Here is an 18,332-nt window from a genome sequence, read left to right as displayed (position 1 = left end):
TCGTACTTATGCACAAAACGACGACGATGAAGGAACGTCGACTTCTTTTAGTTCTCATACTTCTCAATCCACTCAATTGGCGGATGACCTTGAACCTCTAGGAGACGAAGACGAAGATGAAGACGAAGGCGAAGACGAAGACGACCAATAATAATTACATGATTACATATTTACATTATACATTATTGTATTCTTTTTGTATTATCGAACTTCGTATTCCGTATAATAAATGAAGTTATTCAATATTCATACACTATTGTACGATTTTTAATTATCATTACTTATTTTGTAATTTTGTATTATTGAATTATCGTACATTCGTACCGGCTACCGTCATATAATAAAATAAGTTATTCTTCAATTTTTTGTGTTTTCGGATTATCGCACTAGTATTTTTTTTTTATTACATGCATTTTTGTTTTTAATTCGTTTTTTTTAACATTTATTTTTTTTTAAAAAAAAAAAAAAAAAAAAAATAAGGTAGGCACGGTTTGGCTCGCGGCCCGGCACGGCACGGCCCGCTAGGCACGTGGGCCGTGCCGTGCCGTGGGCTGGGGTGTGCCAATTTCAGGCACGGCACGGCCCGCCGCGGAGCCGGCACGGCACGGCCGCCACCCCGGCACGGCCAGGCACGGCCCGCGGCGGCACGGGCACGGCCCGTGCCCATGTTTAGTTTGAGTACAAAAAATCCGGCTCAATCTTTTCGAGAAGTGGACTGATTTATTTAGCTTGGCCCGTCCCGCACCCGCCCAATAATCACCTCTAGTTGCAGTAACTTGCGCTTTTAAACAAAGCCCTAATTACTAATGGAGTAGTAGTTATCCTATTAGTAAGTCTCCGGGGTGGTTCCACTAATACGGCGCCGTTTAGCTACGATCAACATAAAAACTCTGGTAAAACTCTTCGTTTTGGTGATGTAAAATCTGTTCTCTCTTTAACAGCACAACATAAACAATTAGTTGGCAAAGGGTTTTATTCTGAAGTTAGGGGTTTAAGCATTGAAGCAGAAAAAACCCATCGAAATAGAAGAAATGGTGTTATCAAACAAGAAATTGAAGCAGCAAATAAAAGCTAAATTTGCAGAAATTTCAAATTCAAAGAACCCAGATTTCGAAATCGTAAAAAACCCAGATTTCGAAATTGTAAAAAACCCAGAAACCCCAAAATCACTGAAACAATTGCTCGATTCAACAACCCAGAAACCCAGATTATCAAAGAGAGAAAAACGCAGGGAAAAGCTATCAACTGGTGAAAATAACGATATCCATGTCGAAAAATCTTCAAAGGGGAATAAAAGGAAGAGAGAGAAAGTGGGTGTTGAAGATGGGGGTGGAGTTGAGCTTAAGGTTGACGAGAATGGGGGTGGAGTTGAGCTTAAGGTTGACGAAAATGGCGGTGGAAAGCTTGAGGTTGTTGCAAATGGCGGCGAGGGTCAAAAATTGAGTATCAAGAGATTGAAGAGGATTGAGAGGAATAAGAGAAGGGAGAAGGAGAAGAATGAATTGATAGAGAAATTGAGAGGTGAAAGTGGGGGTGGAGTTGAGCTTAAGATTGTCGAAAATGGAGATGGAAAGCTTGAGGTTGTCGAAAATGGCGGCGAGGGTCGAACATTGAGTGTCAAGAAATTGAAGAAGATGTTAAATTGGGAGAAGGAGAAGAATGAATTGGGAGAGAAAAGTGAGGGTGATGTTGAATTGGGTGTGAAAGAAGGTAGTGATTTAAGCAAGGAAAAAAGAATTCCTTTGAAGAAGAATAAGAAAAAGAAGAAGAAATTGAAGTCGAAATCGAAATCGAAAGCAAAGATTGAGACTGAGGAGAAGCAGTCTGAGGTTGATAATGTTGTGTATCCAGAACAAATTGTTGATGAGACTAGGTATTTCTCAAATTTGAACATGTTCATTTGGTTAATTTTTGTGTTTGGTTTGATTTGTTGTTAAATCTTAAATGCTAATGTTAATATACTATTATGTATGTAATTGTATGCATTTGTAAATGTTGATGTCAATTTGTTTTGGAGAAGAAGTGGTGCCTTATATAGATGTTTTGGTTTATTTGTTTGACAGTCAAGGAAATGAGGATGATTGTAAGAAAGTTTATGTTGGAGGGATGCCATATAGTTCGACCGAGGACGATATGTGGAGTTACTTTGATCATTGTGGTACTATAACTGATATTGATTGTATGAAATTTCCTGAGACTGGAAAATTCAGGGGTATTGCTTTTATCAGCTTTAAGGTACTTATATTTTACCCCCGAGATTATTTATATTGTTTTGGATTTTTGAGCATTTATACTTACTTCGTACTCATGAAGATTGAATATCAGTGCTTGATATTGCTTTCAAACATAAAAAAAAATCTATCTTAGTGATATTGTTTGGGCTGGGAGAGAAGAATTGACACTTTATAAGAATGATGTTACTGAATTCAAAGAGATGTGAATAAAGTTTTAGGATAAAGCATCTAGTTATTTGTGAGAGCTGTTTTTCCTGAGTAAATGATAGCTCTTAAATTCTAGAAGGAACCTGATAGTCCTTAATTTTCAAATTCAAAGCTTTGTTCGGGTGGCCCTCTTGTCCTCTCTCATGAAGACAATCTTGGTCAATTTGTAGTAATTAGTACAATCTGGTTGGATCTAGAATAAATAAAAATGGGCCCTTCAGCCTATAAAAGAAACTGCCAAACTCTCATTACCTTGTGGCAACATTTTTTATTTTGTTGTTCTAGTTATGTAGAAATCTTGTATATTGAACTAAAGTTAAGTGTTAACAATCTTAAAGCTTAACGTCTAGGCTTTTTGGTGATGCTTTTCTCAACTACTTCCTTCGTTTATTTTTACTTGGCCGCTTTGACTTTTACACTAATAAGCACCCTTCCTTTGACCGTCGTTTGTGAATTATATGGAAGGAAAAACTTATTTATGTGGAATCTTGTTAGAATCGTCTCAAAAAGTACTATCATATATGTAACTTTTTATCATTTTTACTTATAAAATATTAAAGCTATTGATGGTTAAAGTTGTATATCAGCAAGCGTGAAAAGAAACACGTCAAGTTAAAAAAAAAACGGAGGAAGTACGTTAAAGTATAGGCCTCTTATGATTTAATCACAAATTTTCGAGAAATTTGATGGAAGGTAGCCTATCTTAGGCATCTTCTCAGTTCTTATAAGGCTCCGAAAAACTTTTATTGATTTTTATTTGTTTAATAGAAGATGAAAATTGGTTTCCCACCTCAAACATTAGATATGAGTTCGTAGGATCTCAAACATTGCAAAATGCAATTTTTCATTTTGCAGGAAAAATTATGATCACTTTCACAAGTTTTTTTTTTCTGTGGTCATTCTCCACATTATGGAAGGAGTTCGATTAATTAAACAAATAAAAAATCAATAAAAGTTTTATTGATTTTTTATTTGTTTAATTGTTGTAAATTATTGAAACGATGTCATTGAATATTGACATATGTAACACATATTTTATCATGTGCATGTATGTTATGTAAAAAGCCTTATTGGAGTCACTATTTCTTAGTTTCATCACTCTATCAAAGTAATGAGAAATCAAGAATATGTCTACATTTAGGATGATATGAAAGTCACTATCTTTTTGTATTTTGATTTTTTTTTATCTCAATAAAGTATCAAGAATTTTAAATTCAGGATTTTATGTTTGAATTTAGAAGTAGTTAAAATAAAACATGCCAATTTGCATATATACCTATGATTTATCTTCGCACCAATGATCGTAATTATGTGGCATAAAATAGCATATTCGTAAATACCAGTTTGTAACGTACTAAAACTCTGCAAATTTGGATCTAAATTGAAATTATGAGAATATCTAGGCTCTTGTATCATCCAAATTACAAAGTTTTGCTATGAGTCACAAAAACATCCATCTAAACACCTATAGTGCCATCTTTTTTATCAAAGTCATACCAATGACATGTCCCTCTAATTTTTTCCATACATCTAAATCATTACATGTTGGCTAACTCCAATTGTAGCTTGACACAAGTCATACACGAAGTAGTTGTTTTGAAGCCTTGTGAACTTAATTACCCACTTTTTGACTATCTTGTTCAATGACAGGATTGTCATAATGTCCTACACATATCTCTCTTAAGTGCTTACTTCTTTTCTTCCATGAGTTCATAAAAAAATCAGATATCTAGTTTCTAAATTATCTGCTTTTATAAAATGTTGTTAAGTTATAGTGCTAACTATGCCATTTTCATGAAATGTGAACCATTGTCACCAATTAGTGATGTAAATTATAATCTATTCACTTTTCTAAGGTCTCTGTGCATGTTTCTATGCCTTTACTCTCCATTTTCTCTTTCCGTCCTCTGATTCCTCCTCAGTTCCTCTGATGTCTCTTCTTCCCTTTCTTTGAATTTTATCAAATATTCTGTAGGAGCCCTTTTCATTTTGCTGCTTCTGAATTTTAACAATAAAAAATTCAGAATTAATCTATCTTTAGGTGAAATATTAGACATAGTAAACAGCACACTCTATCATGATACAATACAGTGCTTATAATGTATGACTGATTAATGCTTTAAAATAACCTGCATTTTCATTTGGTGAATTTGGCAAGTTTCTTAAACTTTACATGATATTAGAGCCTCGATTTATACAGAGTATGAAACAACAATAACTTGACATGCCAACATGGCAACATCAAGGATTTGTGACTTCTAGAATTGCTCTTGTTTCAAAGTAAGCAAGATTTACACAAATTAGCCAAGCCTAGGTGTGAACATGTGCCTCATATGAGAGAGAGAGAAAGAGAGAGAGTGTGCGCGTGCGCGCGGGGTGGGGGGGGGGAAGGGATGGGAGGGATAGAGAATAGGAGAAGAAAAGTGAGAGAAAGAGAGAGAGAGAGAGAGAGAGAGAAGGGGGGGGGGGGGTAGGGACGGGGGAGATAGAGAAAAGATCAGGAGGGGGATTAAGAGAGCGAGAAAAGGTGTGGGAGAGAAACAGAGAAAAGAATGGCAAGATTGGGAGGGGGATTCTGTAGACTAGTACAGAGAAGAGATTATACTAGAACTGAAAAAGAAGGAAATAATGGAATGAAATTGTGCAGCAACCTGCAGTTATCGGCCTAGGGCTTACTTTCTTTCACCTAGTGCTTTGCAAACAAAATCTTGGTTAAGTTATCAAAATTATGAGTACATATGTATGATCCAAAGCTTTCATATGTGATGTCATCCTTTCTTTTCATTGAATATTGTACCACAAGATTGCTGAGCTTTAGCCTCTTTTCTTAGGTAGCTGTGACTGAAATACTTCTGGAGGATTTGCATTTTTATCAAGTTTATGTTAGTTCCCGTTTGTATCAATCAAAGCAACGAACCTTTGTGGTCCTCTGGCTTCAAGATATGCAGGCCTAGAATTCCTGATATATTTAACATAACCATTGTGCCAGTGATCTTACTTTGTCATGTTTACTGTATCAAACTATCTATTACTTGTAGAGCTCCTTCAATTTGGCAAGTCAATATCACTTAAACATTTGGACAATGCCATCTTATGGGGGATTAGAGAGACTTGGAAGTTGTAGCAGCTCGGTTATTTTAAGGTTTTGGTGGTACTGGCTAGATTACTGGATGATCAGATAATTTAAATATATAAATATGCTTTGTTTAATTTCCTTGGTTTTGAGCCTTTTGACGATAAATCCACTCTTGTACTTGGTCAATATATTGTGCTACTTTAAAACCCATTACGTAAATGCATTCAACTACAAATCATAACAAGATTGTTCTGTAGCAGTATTATATATTGAGTACATCTTTTTAGATGAGGTGATTCTTGTTGGCTAGTGGCAGGGTCAGTCATTACCTTACGTATGATTAGTAGCCACCAGCACCACCCTGCAGAATATGACCTCAATAATCAAATTAGAGAACCCCCCCTCTTCCCCCCTTTTGAAACTACATATTCTGTTAGGTTTGCAAATGATACCTCAGTATATTACCTGCAACCCTCTTTCTTATTATTAGATTGCTTTCTTTTGCTAATTTTATAATGTTTCCATTCTTTTTGCAGACAGAAGAGGCTGCTAAAAAAGCCCTGGCACTAGATGGATCTGACATGTACGTGTTTTCCTATGTGCTCCTGTCTCTTGATATCTTTTTTAGTTAAGTTTCACATCATTCTTGTACTTGTGTCAATCTGCTCTTATCTCAGGGATGGCTTTTACCTGAAAATTCAACCCTACAAGGCAACTCGTACCTCTAAATCATCAGACTTTATCCCACCAGTCATAGAAGGCTACAACAGGATATATGCTGGAAACTTGTCATGGGATATCACAGAAGACGACTTACGAAAGTTCTTATCTGATTGTAATATAACGTCCATCCGATTTGGGGAGGATAAAGAGACTGGGGAATTCAAGGGATACGCACATGTGGACTTCTCTGACAGCGACTCTCTTACAAAAGCGTTGAAACTAGATCAGCAGGAAGTATGTGGACGGCCTGTAAAGATAAGTCGTGCAGTCCCTGTGAGAGGAGGTATAAGAAATCCTGGGTCTGCCTCAGCACCATCAACTGTAAAACCTCAACAGAATAATATTGGAGTTATGCCACCAGCAGCAAAACCTGAAGAGAATTGTAGTGTTGTTATGCCAGCAGCTGTAAAACCTGAAGAGAGTTATAATGAAGATGTGCCACTAGTAGTACAACCACCAGAGAATAATACCGGGGTTAGCTCTGGGAAGCTTAAGAGGAGGACTTGCTATGAATGTGGTGAACGCGGTCACATTTCTTCTGCCTGTCCAAAGAAACAAGCTGCTGAACAAACCGCTCCAAACGCTAGTTAATAGTCATAGAATTGTGAACATCTCCAACCACTTGCCGTGGAGAATTTTTTGTGACGCACTTGCAGTAGTTGATTACCAGCATATTGACTCTTTTATATGGTCTATATTTATAAAAGGAATATTATCTTTCTTGCCCTCATAGAGTTGAGTTACACAGTATTTGCTAGTTTTACGAATTCGTAATTTGTACCTCTTTCTCCCCTTCTGTAGGAGCAACTTCTACCATTTTGTTTTCTGAAAAAGATAGTATGAAATTTCACAATCTCAGGCTATCTGTTCAAATTCCAAAGCTTGTATGCAACACATTAGTCAGTCAAAAAAAATTGTGAAGTTCTCTTATGCCATTTGAGGAGTCAATTGTGAAGCTCTTTGCATCCAAATACATGTGTTGTATGAAAGATTCGTCGTGATCTCACTTTCTGATAGTAACTTGTGTTCTATCAAGGGAAATTGGAGGCTATATGAAAATCGAGTACAAGAAATGAATTACTACCTCCGTTAACATATACTTGCAACTTTGGAATATTTTATGTCTCTCAAATAATACCCCAAAGTTGCAAGTAAATGTTAACGGAGGTAGTATATGATGATGAGTTGAGCTAAGTTCAAGCTTAAGATAACTATTTTTGTCAAGTTAAAAGTAAAAAACTCAACTTCATTTAAAATTTCTTTTAGGTTAACAAAATTATCATGTTGAGATTGACAATGTTTTGGCAACTAATCGAACTTTTTCTATCTAATACATATTACTACGTTGACCTTGCTTTTATAAAAGTTTCATATCTATTGACTATTGCAACGTTTCCTATTTGCATATGCTTTCTCCCCCTCTCTCTTCATCTTAAAATCCGCAAAACTTTTATGTTGCAATATTTGTGAAACTTCAAAACATTTTTAAACATTTTAAGTTTTTATTTTGAGGTCATTAGTTGCCAGCCTTTACTATAATTTTATAGTTATGAGTGAGCATGAAACTCCTTTGCCTCCTCCAAGAAACTACGAGTACATATATATATAAAGTACATTTTATCCTTGAGCATAACAATAAATCAATTAATAAGTTTTAATAAATATTTACAGTCAAAATTGAGAACATAGTCTAATTCCATATCTAGTTGATAAACATAGAAGCTCTCTATACAGAATCAATGATGTGACATGATGACTTCGTTGTTTCATCTCAACTTTGGAAACAGTTGTTCAACAAAGTTATCTGGTGATGAGGGTTTGGATTCTACTGATGTAAAAACAAAGATCAGTAATCCAAATTCGCTAGTAGGCTACAGAGAAAATGCAATTTTCGTAGAAACAATGTATGAATGAATTGGACTGTTCATGTTGATTTGATACCATTATTAGATTGCCGAGAAATGTCTTCTTCAATTTCATGAGATGAATGAGGAAGTACCTTCATTGGCATCTCAGGAGACTGTGTGCTATCATCAAGAGGAGAGGAAATATGGTCTTCTCTCTGAATCAAATTAGCTCCATGTTCATCAACCTTAGTGTCTTCATCAGATAAGTCGCTGGGCTCCTCTTCATTAGCAAAACCTGGAACCATTCCATTTTCATGATCATCAAGTTTGGTGTCCTCATCAGATGGAGGGCAATGCCCGTCTTGATGATCAATGAAGTCTGACGGTTGTGATCCATCAACATCGTCACAAGAAGGCATGGCAGTTACTACCCCACTCTCATGCAAGCAGATCTGTGCATCACCTACTTCATTCACAGAAATACAAAGCTGAGATTCATCCATATCTTCTTCATTTACGCTTGCAATGTCTGGATGACAGGGGGGGTGATGATGATTGACCAAACGAACTGGGTGATGCATCTGCTGTACATATTCAATATCAGTTAAAGCATAATTTGGTATTAATTGGTCGTCTCTACATGTGTTATCCTCTTCACATTGCTCCAACTCATCTTTCCGCCTTCGTTTTCCCATTCCTTTTCTTCTGATCTTCTCCTTACCCCTACCTCTCTTGTTGCAATTCTCATTTTCTGGAGATGGTGATGCTACTGTAACAACACTTCCTGCTTGGTCACGTAAACACTCATGAATGATATATCTGATCCTGGTTATTGAGTGTATTTGCTCATTATCCAATCCTTGTAGGGACATTGCATCAGAAATGTGTGCGACTTCACGTAGGGTTGCATTCTACAATTTATTTGAAAAGTAGAAAATGAAGACATGGAAAAAAGGAATAAAAAGAAAGAGATTAACCAAAACCAAACATTTTTTAAAGCATAGTTCACTTAAAAAACAAAAACAAAAACAAAAAAATTCAAGGAGAAATTGAAATTAATAATTCCAGCTATTGACAGCCACTTGTTATAATTTCAACTATGAATTATTCCAAAATAACCCTAACTATGTGGATGCCGATCCAAAACTGTCCAGTGACCTGAAGAAAATGGTTTATTAGGTTACAATTCTCCTGTTACCACCATCTCTCCACCCCATTTCCCCCCTCCGCCCCCCCCCCCCCCCCCCCGAGATCCCATCCTATCTTCCAACAACTTTCCTCCCCCACTCCATTCCCCTTTTTCAGCAATTCCCCTACTTCATCTCCTTTACCCTTTTTGGGCACAACCAAAAGATTAAAAGAGAGCTCAGGTAGTGTTTGGTTGCAAGGTAAGCAATTACAGTGGTGGGGACACTTTTCGGCAAATAAGATTTGACAATGAGGATGGCTAGAACTTCGAGAATAACTTTTTTTTATTGCTGAATTGTACTGCTCTGACTTTGATTTCAGAAAATAAAATTTTGTGGCAAGTAAGGAGTCATTGATTTACATGGTGGGAATATCTGACGGTAATGTCAAGCGCAGGTAGTGAGTGTGGTTATCCCCTGTGGTTTCCAGAAAGGGCATCAGCAAACTTGTTTTCATGATTAAAAGATAGCAGAGAAAACATTAAAGAATGAGAAAAGAAAAGGTGTGATGGCAATGGTGGATGCCTTTTGTTTTTGGATTTAGATAGAGAAGGGGGAGGGATGGTTGAGAATGGAAACAGAAGGGGCATAGCAGAGGCAGTCCAGGTGGCTTGGTTGGGGTTGAGAAGGTAGGGGTAATGGTAATTGAATGAAGTAGGCAAAGAGAATGGGGCGATGATGGCGAAGGCTATTGGGCAGGACTCAGGACAGATCCAAGGTGGCTGTTCTTTTAGGGGAAGAAGCTAATATATGCCTGAGATTGGGCTTGGAAATCAAGGGAGTAACTTGACTTGGCTGAGCAAGGGTCCAAGGGAATTGGCGCTTGGAGGACTTACCGGCAGGGAGGAAGAAGAGGACGAAGAAAATAAATAAATTACCTGATTTTCCGGTTAAGAATCACATGGAATCAATAATCTAAGAAGACAACTTCTATTGTTGAGATAATTTTTAAAAGTTCATGGTTGAAATTATAAAAAGCAAACCACCAATAGTTGGGATTATTCTTGTCAATTACTCCTTGTCTTTAGATAGATGTACAGTACTATTTGATGAAAGAAAGTACTAGTCAGTGGTATGCAATCAAAGAACATAACAAAGAAGTTCAAAACAGAGGTTTTGTAAAAAACATTAAGAGTAAAGTGTGGCTTTTAATAAATTTCTATTTAATCCAACATTCAAAGCGGAGAAAAGAGAGGAAAATAAAAAGATTACCATTCTTTGAAACTCGGATGCAAGAGGAATTGGTCTTCCCACAAATCTACGAGTAATTCTCAAATACCAGTGCATATATTTGCTATCATCAACATCTTCTCCACTATGCATGATATGGATATGCCGCTCTGACCATTCTTTGAGCTCCAACTCCATTTTTCCAGACAAGTCCACCCCACCATCTACTCCACGGCTCTTCCTTTCCCATCGGTCTACTGATTCTGGGATCGGTTGATTAGGCATGCCATACTGCCTCATACAACGATCTGGTAGGTGCCTCTCTGCCTTATCGAAGCATATCAGCATCGTTTTAGACCTCCCCAAAATTAAGCTGCTTGCTATATTATCAGGTATTACCATGGGGTCAACATTCTGATAGGGAAACCAGTCTACCTGCAATGGAACAGAATGAAAACCCATTGTCATCTGAAAATTATCCAAAACTTACATATAGAGAGACTGATCAGGTACGCGTACATCAGCCGGCTTTAACGAGTCCAACGCCTTACGATAGAAGGTTATGTCTCGATTTGTAGTAGGACCATTTTGTTTTCCTTTCCACCGAAGAACTAGAGGAAAGTTATCATAGTATGAATCTTGGGGAAGTTTTGGTCTGCCAATATTCAGGTGGAAGTAACTCCAACACTGGGGAAAAAAAAAAAAAGTTAAGGTCATCACATACAAAAAGAAATCTAAAGGCATCTACAATATAAGTTAAAAAAACAAGCAGAATTAAGTACCTGTAATAGTGTTAAGCCGCCACTAACAGTGCTCTGAGATCTCAGTGATGCATTACCTAGTGCTCTATATAAAAAAGCCAATGCAGCAGCACCCCATGCATATCTCGCACTGTGGTCAAAATCCTCAAACAGAGGAAGGTACATCACTGGAACCTTATTACCAGTAGTAGTGGAAAAAATTGTACTTCCAACAAGGTAAAGAAGATAAGCCCGGGTATGGCGTTTTATATCTTCAGTTGATGCATTTTCAGGACAACGAGAGAAGCATTCTTTCAGCCAACTGAGCTTCACCATGCCACCACTAGTGTATCCAGAATCTGGTGCCTTTCCCAAATATCTTTCACATACAGCATCACATGAAGTATATGTGACCCCTATAACAGGTTCTCCATCAATTGCAAGTCCAAGTAAATAGGCAACATCTTCAAGGGTTACAGTCATTTCCCCAACTGTCAGGTGAAATGTATTTGTTTCCCTACGCCATCTTTCAACTAAGGCAGATATTAGTGGATTGTCTATGCTAATTGCAGGAATGAATTTCAAATACCCGAATCCCGCCATATCAATTAACTCAATCTGCTTTGGTGTTAGTACCCACTGATTGAGCTTTGATGTGTGTTCATGACATCTAAGTGCACCACGCTCCTGAAAATATCCATTTTGAAAATTCGGTAAGCAAGCCTGAGATTGAAGGATAATCTGTATTTGCAAAAGCATTGCCAATGTTTTACCTGCCCTTCCCAAACAGCAGATGAGACATGCTTCTCTTGATCATACAGCACAGAATCATCTAGTGGTCCAGGATTGAAAGCATAAAGGTCCATCTACATGAGACAAATAAAGTCAGAAACTGAGGCCAAAGGGAAACCATCAGCTGAAGACTGAAGTGTGAGTGTAAAAATGTACTTCCTCTGTTTCTATTTAGATGACCTACAGCTCTTGGCACAGTTTTTAAGAAAGAGGAGAGAGAGTGTATGGGGTTACATTTTAAACCTTGGTTTATTTGTAAAGTACAATAATTAGATGCTTAAATTAATTAATTAAAAATGCATCTAGCTGTTCATCACAACTGAGGCACCGACGACATTCCCATCTCCTCGCAAACCTCCTGCCCATCCAAACTACCGCCACCACAGCTGCCATCTAAACCACCACTATCATCGTCGTCGCCATCTAAACCACCACCACCACCGTCATCGTCTTCGTCATCTAAAATACAATTGTAGCCCTCAACTAAACCACCACCACCTCCTCCGTCAAGACTAGGCCTATCATTATACCATAAAAAATCCCAACTAAAAATTATTAAACCATTACAAACCAGCTTATCAAACAATCACCTACCAATAATACTTCGTACATCACAATAAAGCAATAACCAACCATAGATCCGGCCCTAATTTGCGTCGTTTACGAGCGATTTGTAAGCGATTCATACATAGATTCGGCCCCAATTCGTTCAATTTTTTCACCCTTTCAACGAAATCCTTAGTATCAAGGGACTCATTAAACTTATAAGCCACAAATTTTTTAATTTTGAAGAAGATAGATGGAGATCAACTTTAAGGGTTTGTGTGAGATTTGTGCAGAAAACGCTCAACAATCTATAAAACCCATGGTATGAGTAATGAAACAACAATTTAATTGATGCTAGAGAAGAAATCTTGAGAATTTCATCAGTTGAGAAAGAGAGAGAGTCGATTTTTTTAGGGTTCATAATAAAAGGATGATGTTCTTGATGAATTGTGAGAAGAAAGATGAAGAACCCAGAAAAAACTAGATCTAAAATGAGTTGAGTTGACTACAGTCAACTAAATGAGAAAGGATAGTAAATAATAATGGAGGGATAATTATAAGAAGGTAAACAAATTAGTATTGTGGGTGGGAAATTAACTAAAGGGAATCAGAAATTAAATGGGGGTAGTTAAGTAATTTTAATAGTTATAACCTTACCCAATATAGTATGGGTCATCTAATATGACATTTCCTTTTTAGGAATGTTAGTCATCTAAATAGAAACGGAGGAAGTATATATGATTCATAATTTCATGGTCAACGATTACGAAGCAAATTTTTTTTTTTTTTTGGACAAATTGTATAACTCTTTTGAAAGGGCTTCCTTTATTAGAATGCATGAGAGAACAATATTAAGTGGAAGGGCGATATACAAGCCAATAAGCTAACTCCTCCAGAGTTGCCAAAAAATAGAGTGACTGAAATTATAATTAAACCAATGAGCTAACTCCTCCAGAGTTGCCAAAATACAGATTAATTGAAATTATAATTTTAAAAAAAAAAAAAAAAAAAAGTACAACAAAACAAACATTAGGATCGAGAAAGCAATGCTAGAAAAGAAAAGATTTTGAGTGACCTAAATGAAATGCTTGATCTCTTCTCAGCTACAACAAAATGTAGCAAACAAAGGGCTGAAAAGAGACATTAAATGTCCCCAATAATCTAGTTATCGGAAACAAGACACCTAAAGCTTCAATGCCCCCATAAATACCAATCTAAATAGGCCTCTGGCATTTAATGTATGTAAAAACTATGATTCAACCAATTGAATAGACTAACATTTTACTTAAATTGCAAGAGTGCTGGTGTCATTTATCAAATTCAATATTAATATTAATGTTCCCTTTGTTTATGTATTTCACACTTAAAAGTGGATATCTCAAATTGTTTTCCACATTCCATTTTCAGGTTTAAAAATGCCAATCCATATCCCAGAATGCCTTTATGTGCCCAAGTCTCAAATAGCAATTTTTTTCCCTAAGAATGCCATATGCCCTCCAACTCATTTATAAATAATGTCACTATTAAAAACTGTGCCTATATCTTCGGCTAAAAAAAATGAGTCAGACCATATTGCAGAAACAAATAAAGAACGAAGGAAGATATCATCGTCAACTAGCATTACAATTATTATACCCACTTAAGCTTCACCAACCACATCCATTGTTATCAAGTATGCATTTAATTGAAAACATCACACACCAACACAAGAATAGCTATTAAACAAAAAATGGCTTCCCCAACCCCTTTTTTATAACCAGAACCAGCTCATCTCCGCCATTCAGTAGCAACATTTTCGTCTTTGTCTAATTAACACATTCCAAACAGCAAGAAGGTATGGTTACAGGCCTGACAGCTATGCCATACAATGTAAATATAGCTAATGATGACCTGAAGAGAGGAAAAAAAAAAAAAAAACAGCTCTACAAACATCTGAATTACTTTAAATCTTTTTCTTTACAATTGACCTGATATTGCAACCAGCCCCATAAATCTTTTCATTCTACATCACTCTCCCATTCTACTTAACATGAAAAGAAAAACTCTTCCGAATTTTTTCTTCACTTGCAACATACCCCCATTGGCACATAAACTCTTTTTGTTTTTTCCATCACCTCCCATTCTACTTAACATGAAAAGCAATATTCTTCCCCTTTTTTTTTTTTAATTAAATTACAACATACTCCATTGGCACATTGTTGAATAAAGAAATTATAGAAGATACACGGATAAACCAATCAAAATAAGTTAAACACCGATAAGATGCAAGGTTTGAGTCATCAATGTTTTAAGTTACTTTAATTAAATTGACCGTCTACCTTCTCTAATCTCTTCCTTAAACTACGTGCCTAATGGGTATGTTGTATGTTCGGAGGTAGCACGTAACTAATTCAAGGCATGTACTCAGTCCTAATGTGCTATAATACTAAATTACAAGGTATTGAATTATTGATAGAAAAGAAGCAATTTTTGAAAATAAGCTATAATTCAAGGCATGTATTCATCTTTTAAGTCAATTTATTAACTATTTCTTATATCCCACACTCCAAACTAACAAATGGGAAAAATTAATAAGGTGGAATGTTAATAATCTGATTTTAATGAGTAATTCAGCAGCTTAAAAATTAAAAAATTTAGCAGAAAAAAGAACACTGACCTAAAAATTATAGCACTTGTATACAATATTCATAGACAACAATCAAAGCAATAGCAGTAACCCAAATGACAATTACACCTGCCATTGCTGCCAATTAGCAGAGGTAGCAAAACAGTGTTCATGAAAATTAAAATCATAACAATTAAAATAAAACAAACCAAAAAAAAATTAATGGTCAGGAAAAGAGCAATAATACTAAATTAAAGTATAAAAAGGAATTCGGTAAGCCTAAAAATGTTGAAAATTGAAAGAAATTGAGAAAAAGCAGTGATTTACCTAAGAGAGAGCGTGCGAGTCTTTGAATTCGATTTCTGGGAAAAAAGTTTGATCCTGAAATTGTAAAATTGGGGGAAAGTTGGGGTATTTTAGATAGAAATGGACAAGAAAGAAGAGGAATAAAAGGGTTGTGTTGTTGTAGTTGTCTGTATGTGACTGTTCATATGGCTTCTTCGATTTGCTTTATTGTGAGTAGTTTTCTGATTGTTGAGGAACAACAAGATGTTAACCCAATATAGAGGACAGGAGATAGAATGATTTTTTTTTTTTTTTTTTTGGAGCTTTAGGTCCAATTGTGGAAAATTCCTAAAATATACTACGTGTTTTGCAACAAAGGATTTTAAAGAGATTAAAAAAAACTTTAGATACTCAGATAATTGTTATGTAGATTTTTTCTCATATTATGCGGAGATTTATTATATACCCCTGTATGAAGAGTATTTACTCGATATATTAAACATATAGTGAAATGTCTAATCGAGCATGTGGTTTCTGAGTGACAATATTTATTTTTGTATGAGAAGCTTAGATGTGATGTTTGGCGGTAGAGGTGGCCAGTAGGCCGGGTTGGACCCAGAATACCTTGACCCGCACGACCAGTGGGTCAAATGGATTCAGCCCAAATCTGACCAGCACAACCCATCAGAAAAGATGGGTGTATCGTGGGTCCAAAAATTCTAGTCCAGCCCACTTCGACCCAGGCCATTTTGACCCACGTGATTCATCCCAACCCGTCCAATCCACTTTGACCCACGTGATTTGTAATCGTTGAGCCCTACACCCTAGTATAGGGTCTTCTACTTACAACCCCCTCAAAATAGTACCGTTCAGCTTTCTACTAACTCAATAACTCCTCACTACCCATATACCCACTTGCTACACTAACCATCCACACCTCACATACTACATTTAGAAAAAAATGAACCATCATTCAAATTCTCTCTCTTCATCCTTTTCATTATATTTCCCCATTTTCTCTCTCATCAAAACCTTCCATATTTGCAATTTAATTCCTATAAAAAGTTAAAATTCTCTACGCACAATGTATAATATATGAGAAGAATTTGCCCAATTGCTGGAAAAATCACCAAAATAAAGTCGAAAATCGAAATTGTAAGTGTTTTTGTTAATTTTTGTAATGAAAAACAAGTATAACCCTAATTTTTTACTAGTATTTCTTGCAATTGTGTTTCAGAACAGAAAAAAAAAGGAAACATCAAGATTGGAAAATGTATTAATGAAAGTATGATGATTTTTTTTTTTTTAAGGAAATAAAAGTATGATGATATAGTATTACTAATTTTTAATTTGTACAACTAAATTTGTAGTGCGGTATTAGTTTATAAAATTGTTGGACACAAATAATTTAATACAGATTTTAATTGTCGTAATTTTCTGGATAATTAATCTTATTCGTATGAATATCGATTAGTAAATTTAGTTCATAGTGGAAAGTTCTATTTTATGAATGTTCATTTTCAAATTGATAAATGTTCATTTATATACTAGCACGATGCTATTCACATGTTAATAGCTTATTCATACAAATGTTCATTTATATATTAGTATATGATCATTCACACATTAATGTTTGTTCATTTTTATATTTTGAAGTGGAAAATTCTTTTGATAAATGTTCATTTTTATATTGGTAGATGTTCAATCACATAATAGTATATTGTCATATACATATTAACATACATTTATTACAATTTTGATATGATAAACATATTTTTATATCTTCTTCAAATATTTTTTTACAAATATAATAAGGAATTTCAATAAGAGTTTGTGATTTCTTATAGTTTTCATGCATGGAAGTGATTCTTATAATTACAGTTGGGTTATACGAATTTGTGGTGTGCTCTTATATTATTAAAATCTTCTAGATTTTGTTATGTTAATTGTAAGTTATAGATAAATATTCATTCTCATTTAGAAAAATGTTTATTTTAATATTGATATATGTTCCGATTGAATTTCACTTTCACATTAAAAATAAATTTTGATTTCAATTTTGAATTTCAATATTTGTCTTTTCTCATATGGATATATGATAAATCACATACATATTGATAGATTTAAAAGTTTATTTACGTGTATATATATATATCATATTCACCGATTAATATCTTTCATGGTCATTTACATAATAATACATGTTCATTTATATATTAGTAGATGATCATTTCTATATTGAATTACTTTAGTCATCATCTCGATTATCATACTCATCCGTGTTCATTTTACATATGAAAATGTGTTTATTTCAACACTAATTCTTGTTTAAATCCAATAATTTACATGTTTTGTCTATTAGGTAAAAAAAGAGTCGTGGATATAGTGAGTTAGACCACACACTAGTAAGGAAAAAAAAAAAGACGACAAAAAGATGGAAACCAAGAAGGCATGCAAGCTATATGAACCAATAATAAGAGCTTGAAGTTTTTGAATTTGGATCGAGAAGTTTATTTATTGTGTTTGATTTAATGTGTGAAATTGTGTTCTATATTTTCCTATCCAATATTTCAATATTTGTCATATATAATTTTACTTTGATTTTGTTAAGAAGGAAATGAACTTTTTCTTTTTCCTTGAATACTACTATAACTCACATACTTAAAATCAGACATCCAGCTAGTATATATAAAATGTTTATATTAGGAAAGCAAAATGTTCATAAATAAATAACTAAATGTTTATAACAACTTGATTTGGTGATAGAGCATTAACATTTGTCAGTTTTGAATCTTCAACGACTATATTATAATATTTGATAATTAAACAACTGAATGTCATATTTTATACAATAGTAGATATTGTTTGCTAGATATCATTTTTGTAAAATTGTTATTAAAAGAAAAAAAGGGTTTTTTTG

The 18,332-nt window shown here is 35.0% G+C and overlaps 1 protein-coding gene across 1 annotated transcript; it reads left to right on the top strand.

The window, feature by feature from the left end:
• The first annotated feature begins 969 nt into the window (after positions 1 to 969).
• Positions 970 to 7,088, top strand: LOC145590589 (uncharacterized). Its single transcript, XM_081647019.1, has 4 exons — positions 970 to 1,873; positions 2,064 to 2,235; positions 6,054 to 6,100; positions 6,195 to 7,088. The coding sequence occupies exons 1-4, from the start codon at positions 1,032 to 1,034 to the stop codon at positions 6,829 to 6,831; spliced, it is 1,698 nt and encodes a 565-aa protein (XP_081503145.1). The 5' UTR covers positions 970 to 1,031; the 3' UTR covers positions 6,832 to 7,088.
• The last annotated feature ends 11,244 nt before the right edge of the window (positions 7,089 to 18,332 follow it).

This window comes from Chenopodium album, chromosome 18 (genome assembly GCF_948465745.1).
Source record: "Chenopodium album chromosome 18, dcCheAlbu1.1, whole genome shotgun sequence".
Lineage (NCBI taxonomy): Eukaryota > Viridiplantae > Streptophyta > Magnoliopsida > Caryophyllales > Amaranthaceae > Chenopodium > Chenopodium album.
The sequence above is the reverse complement of the archived record's forward strand: the minus strand, read 5'-3'. Positions and strand labels throughout refer to the sequence as shown.

Bases quoted from the DNA above. Each gene is read 5' to 3' on its own strand.
- LOC145590589 (XM_081647019.1), top strand. From the start codon at position 1,032: ATGGTGTTATCAAACAAGAAATTGAAGCAGCAAATAAAAGCTAAATTT. The intron at 1,874-2,063 runs GTATTTCTCAAA...TTTGTTTGACAG, and splicing joins CAAATTGTTGATGAGACTAG to TCAAGGAAATGAGGATGATT. The intron at 2,236-6,053 runs GTACTTATATTT...TTCTTTTTGCAG, and splicing joins TTGCTTTTATCAGCTTTAAG to ACAGAAGAGGCTGCTAAAAA.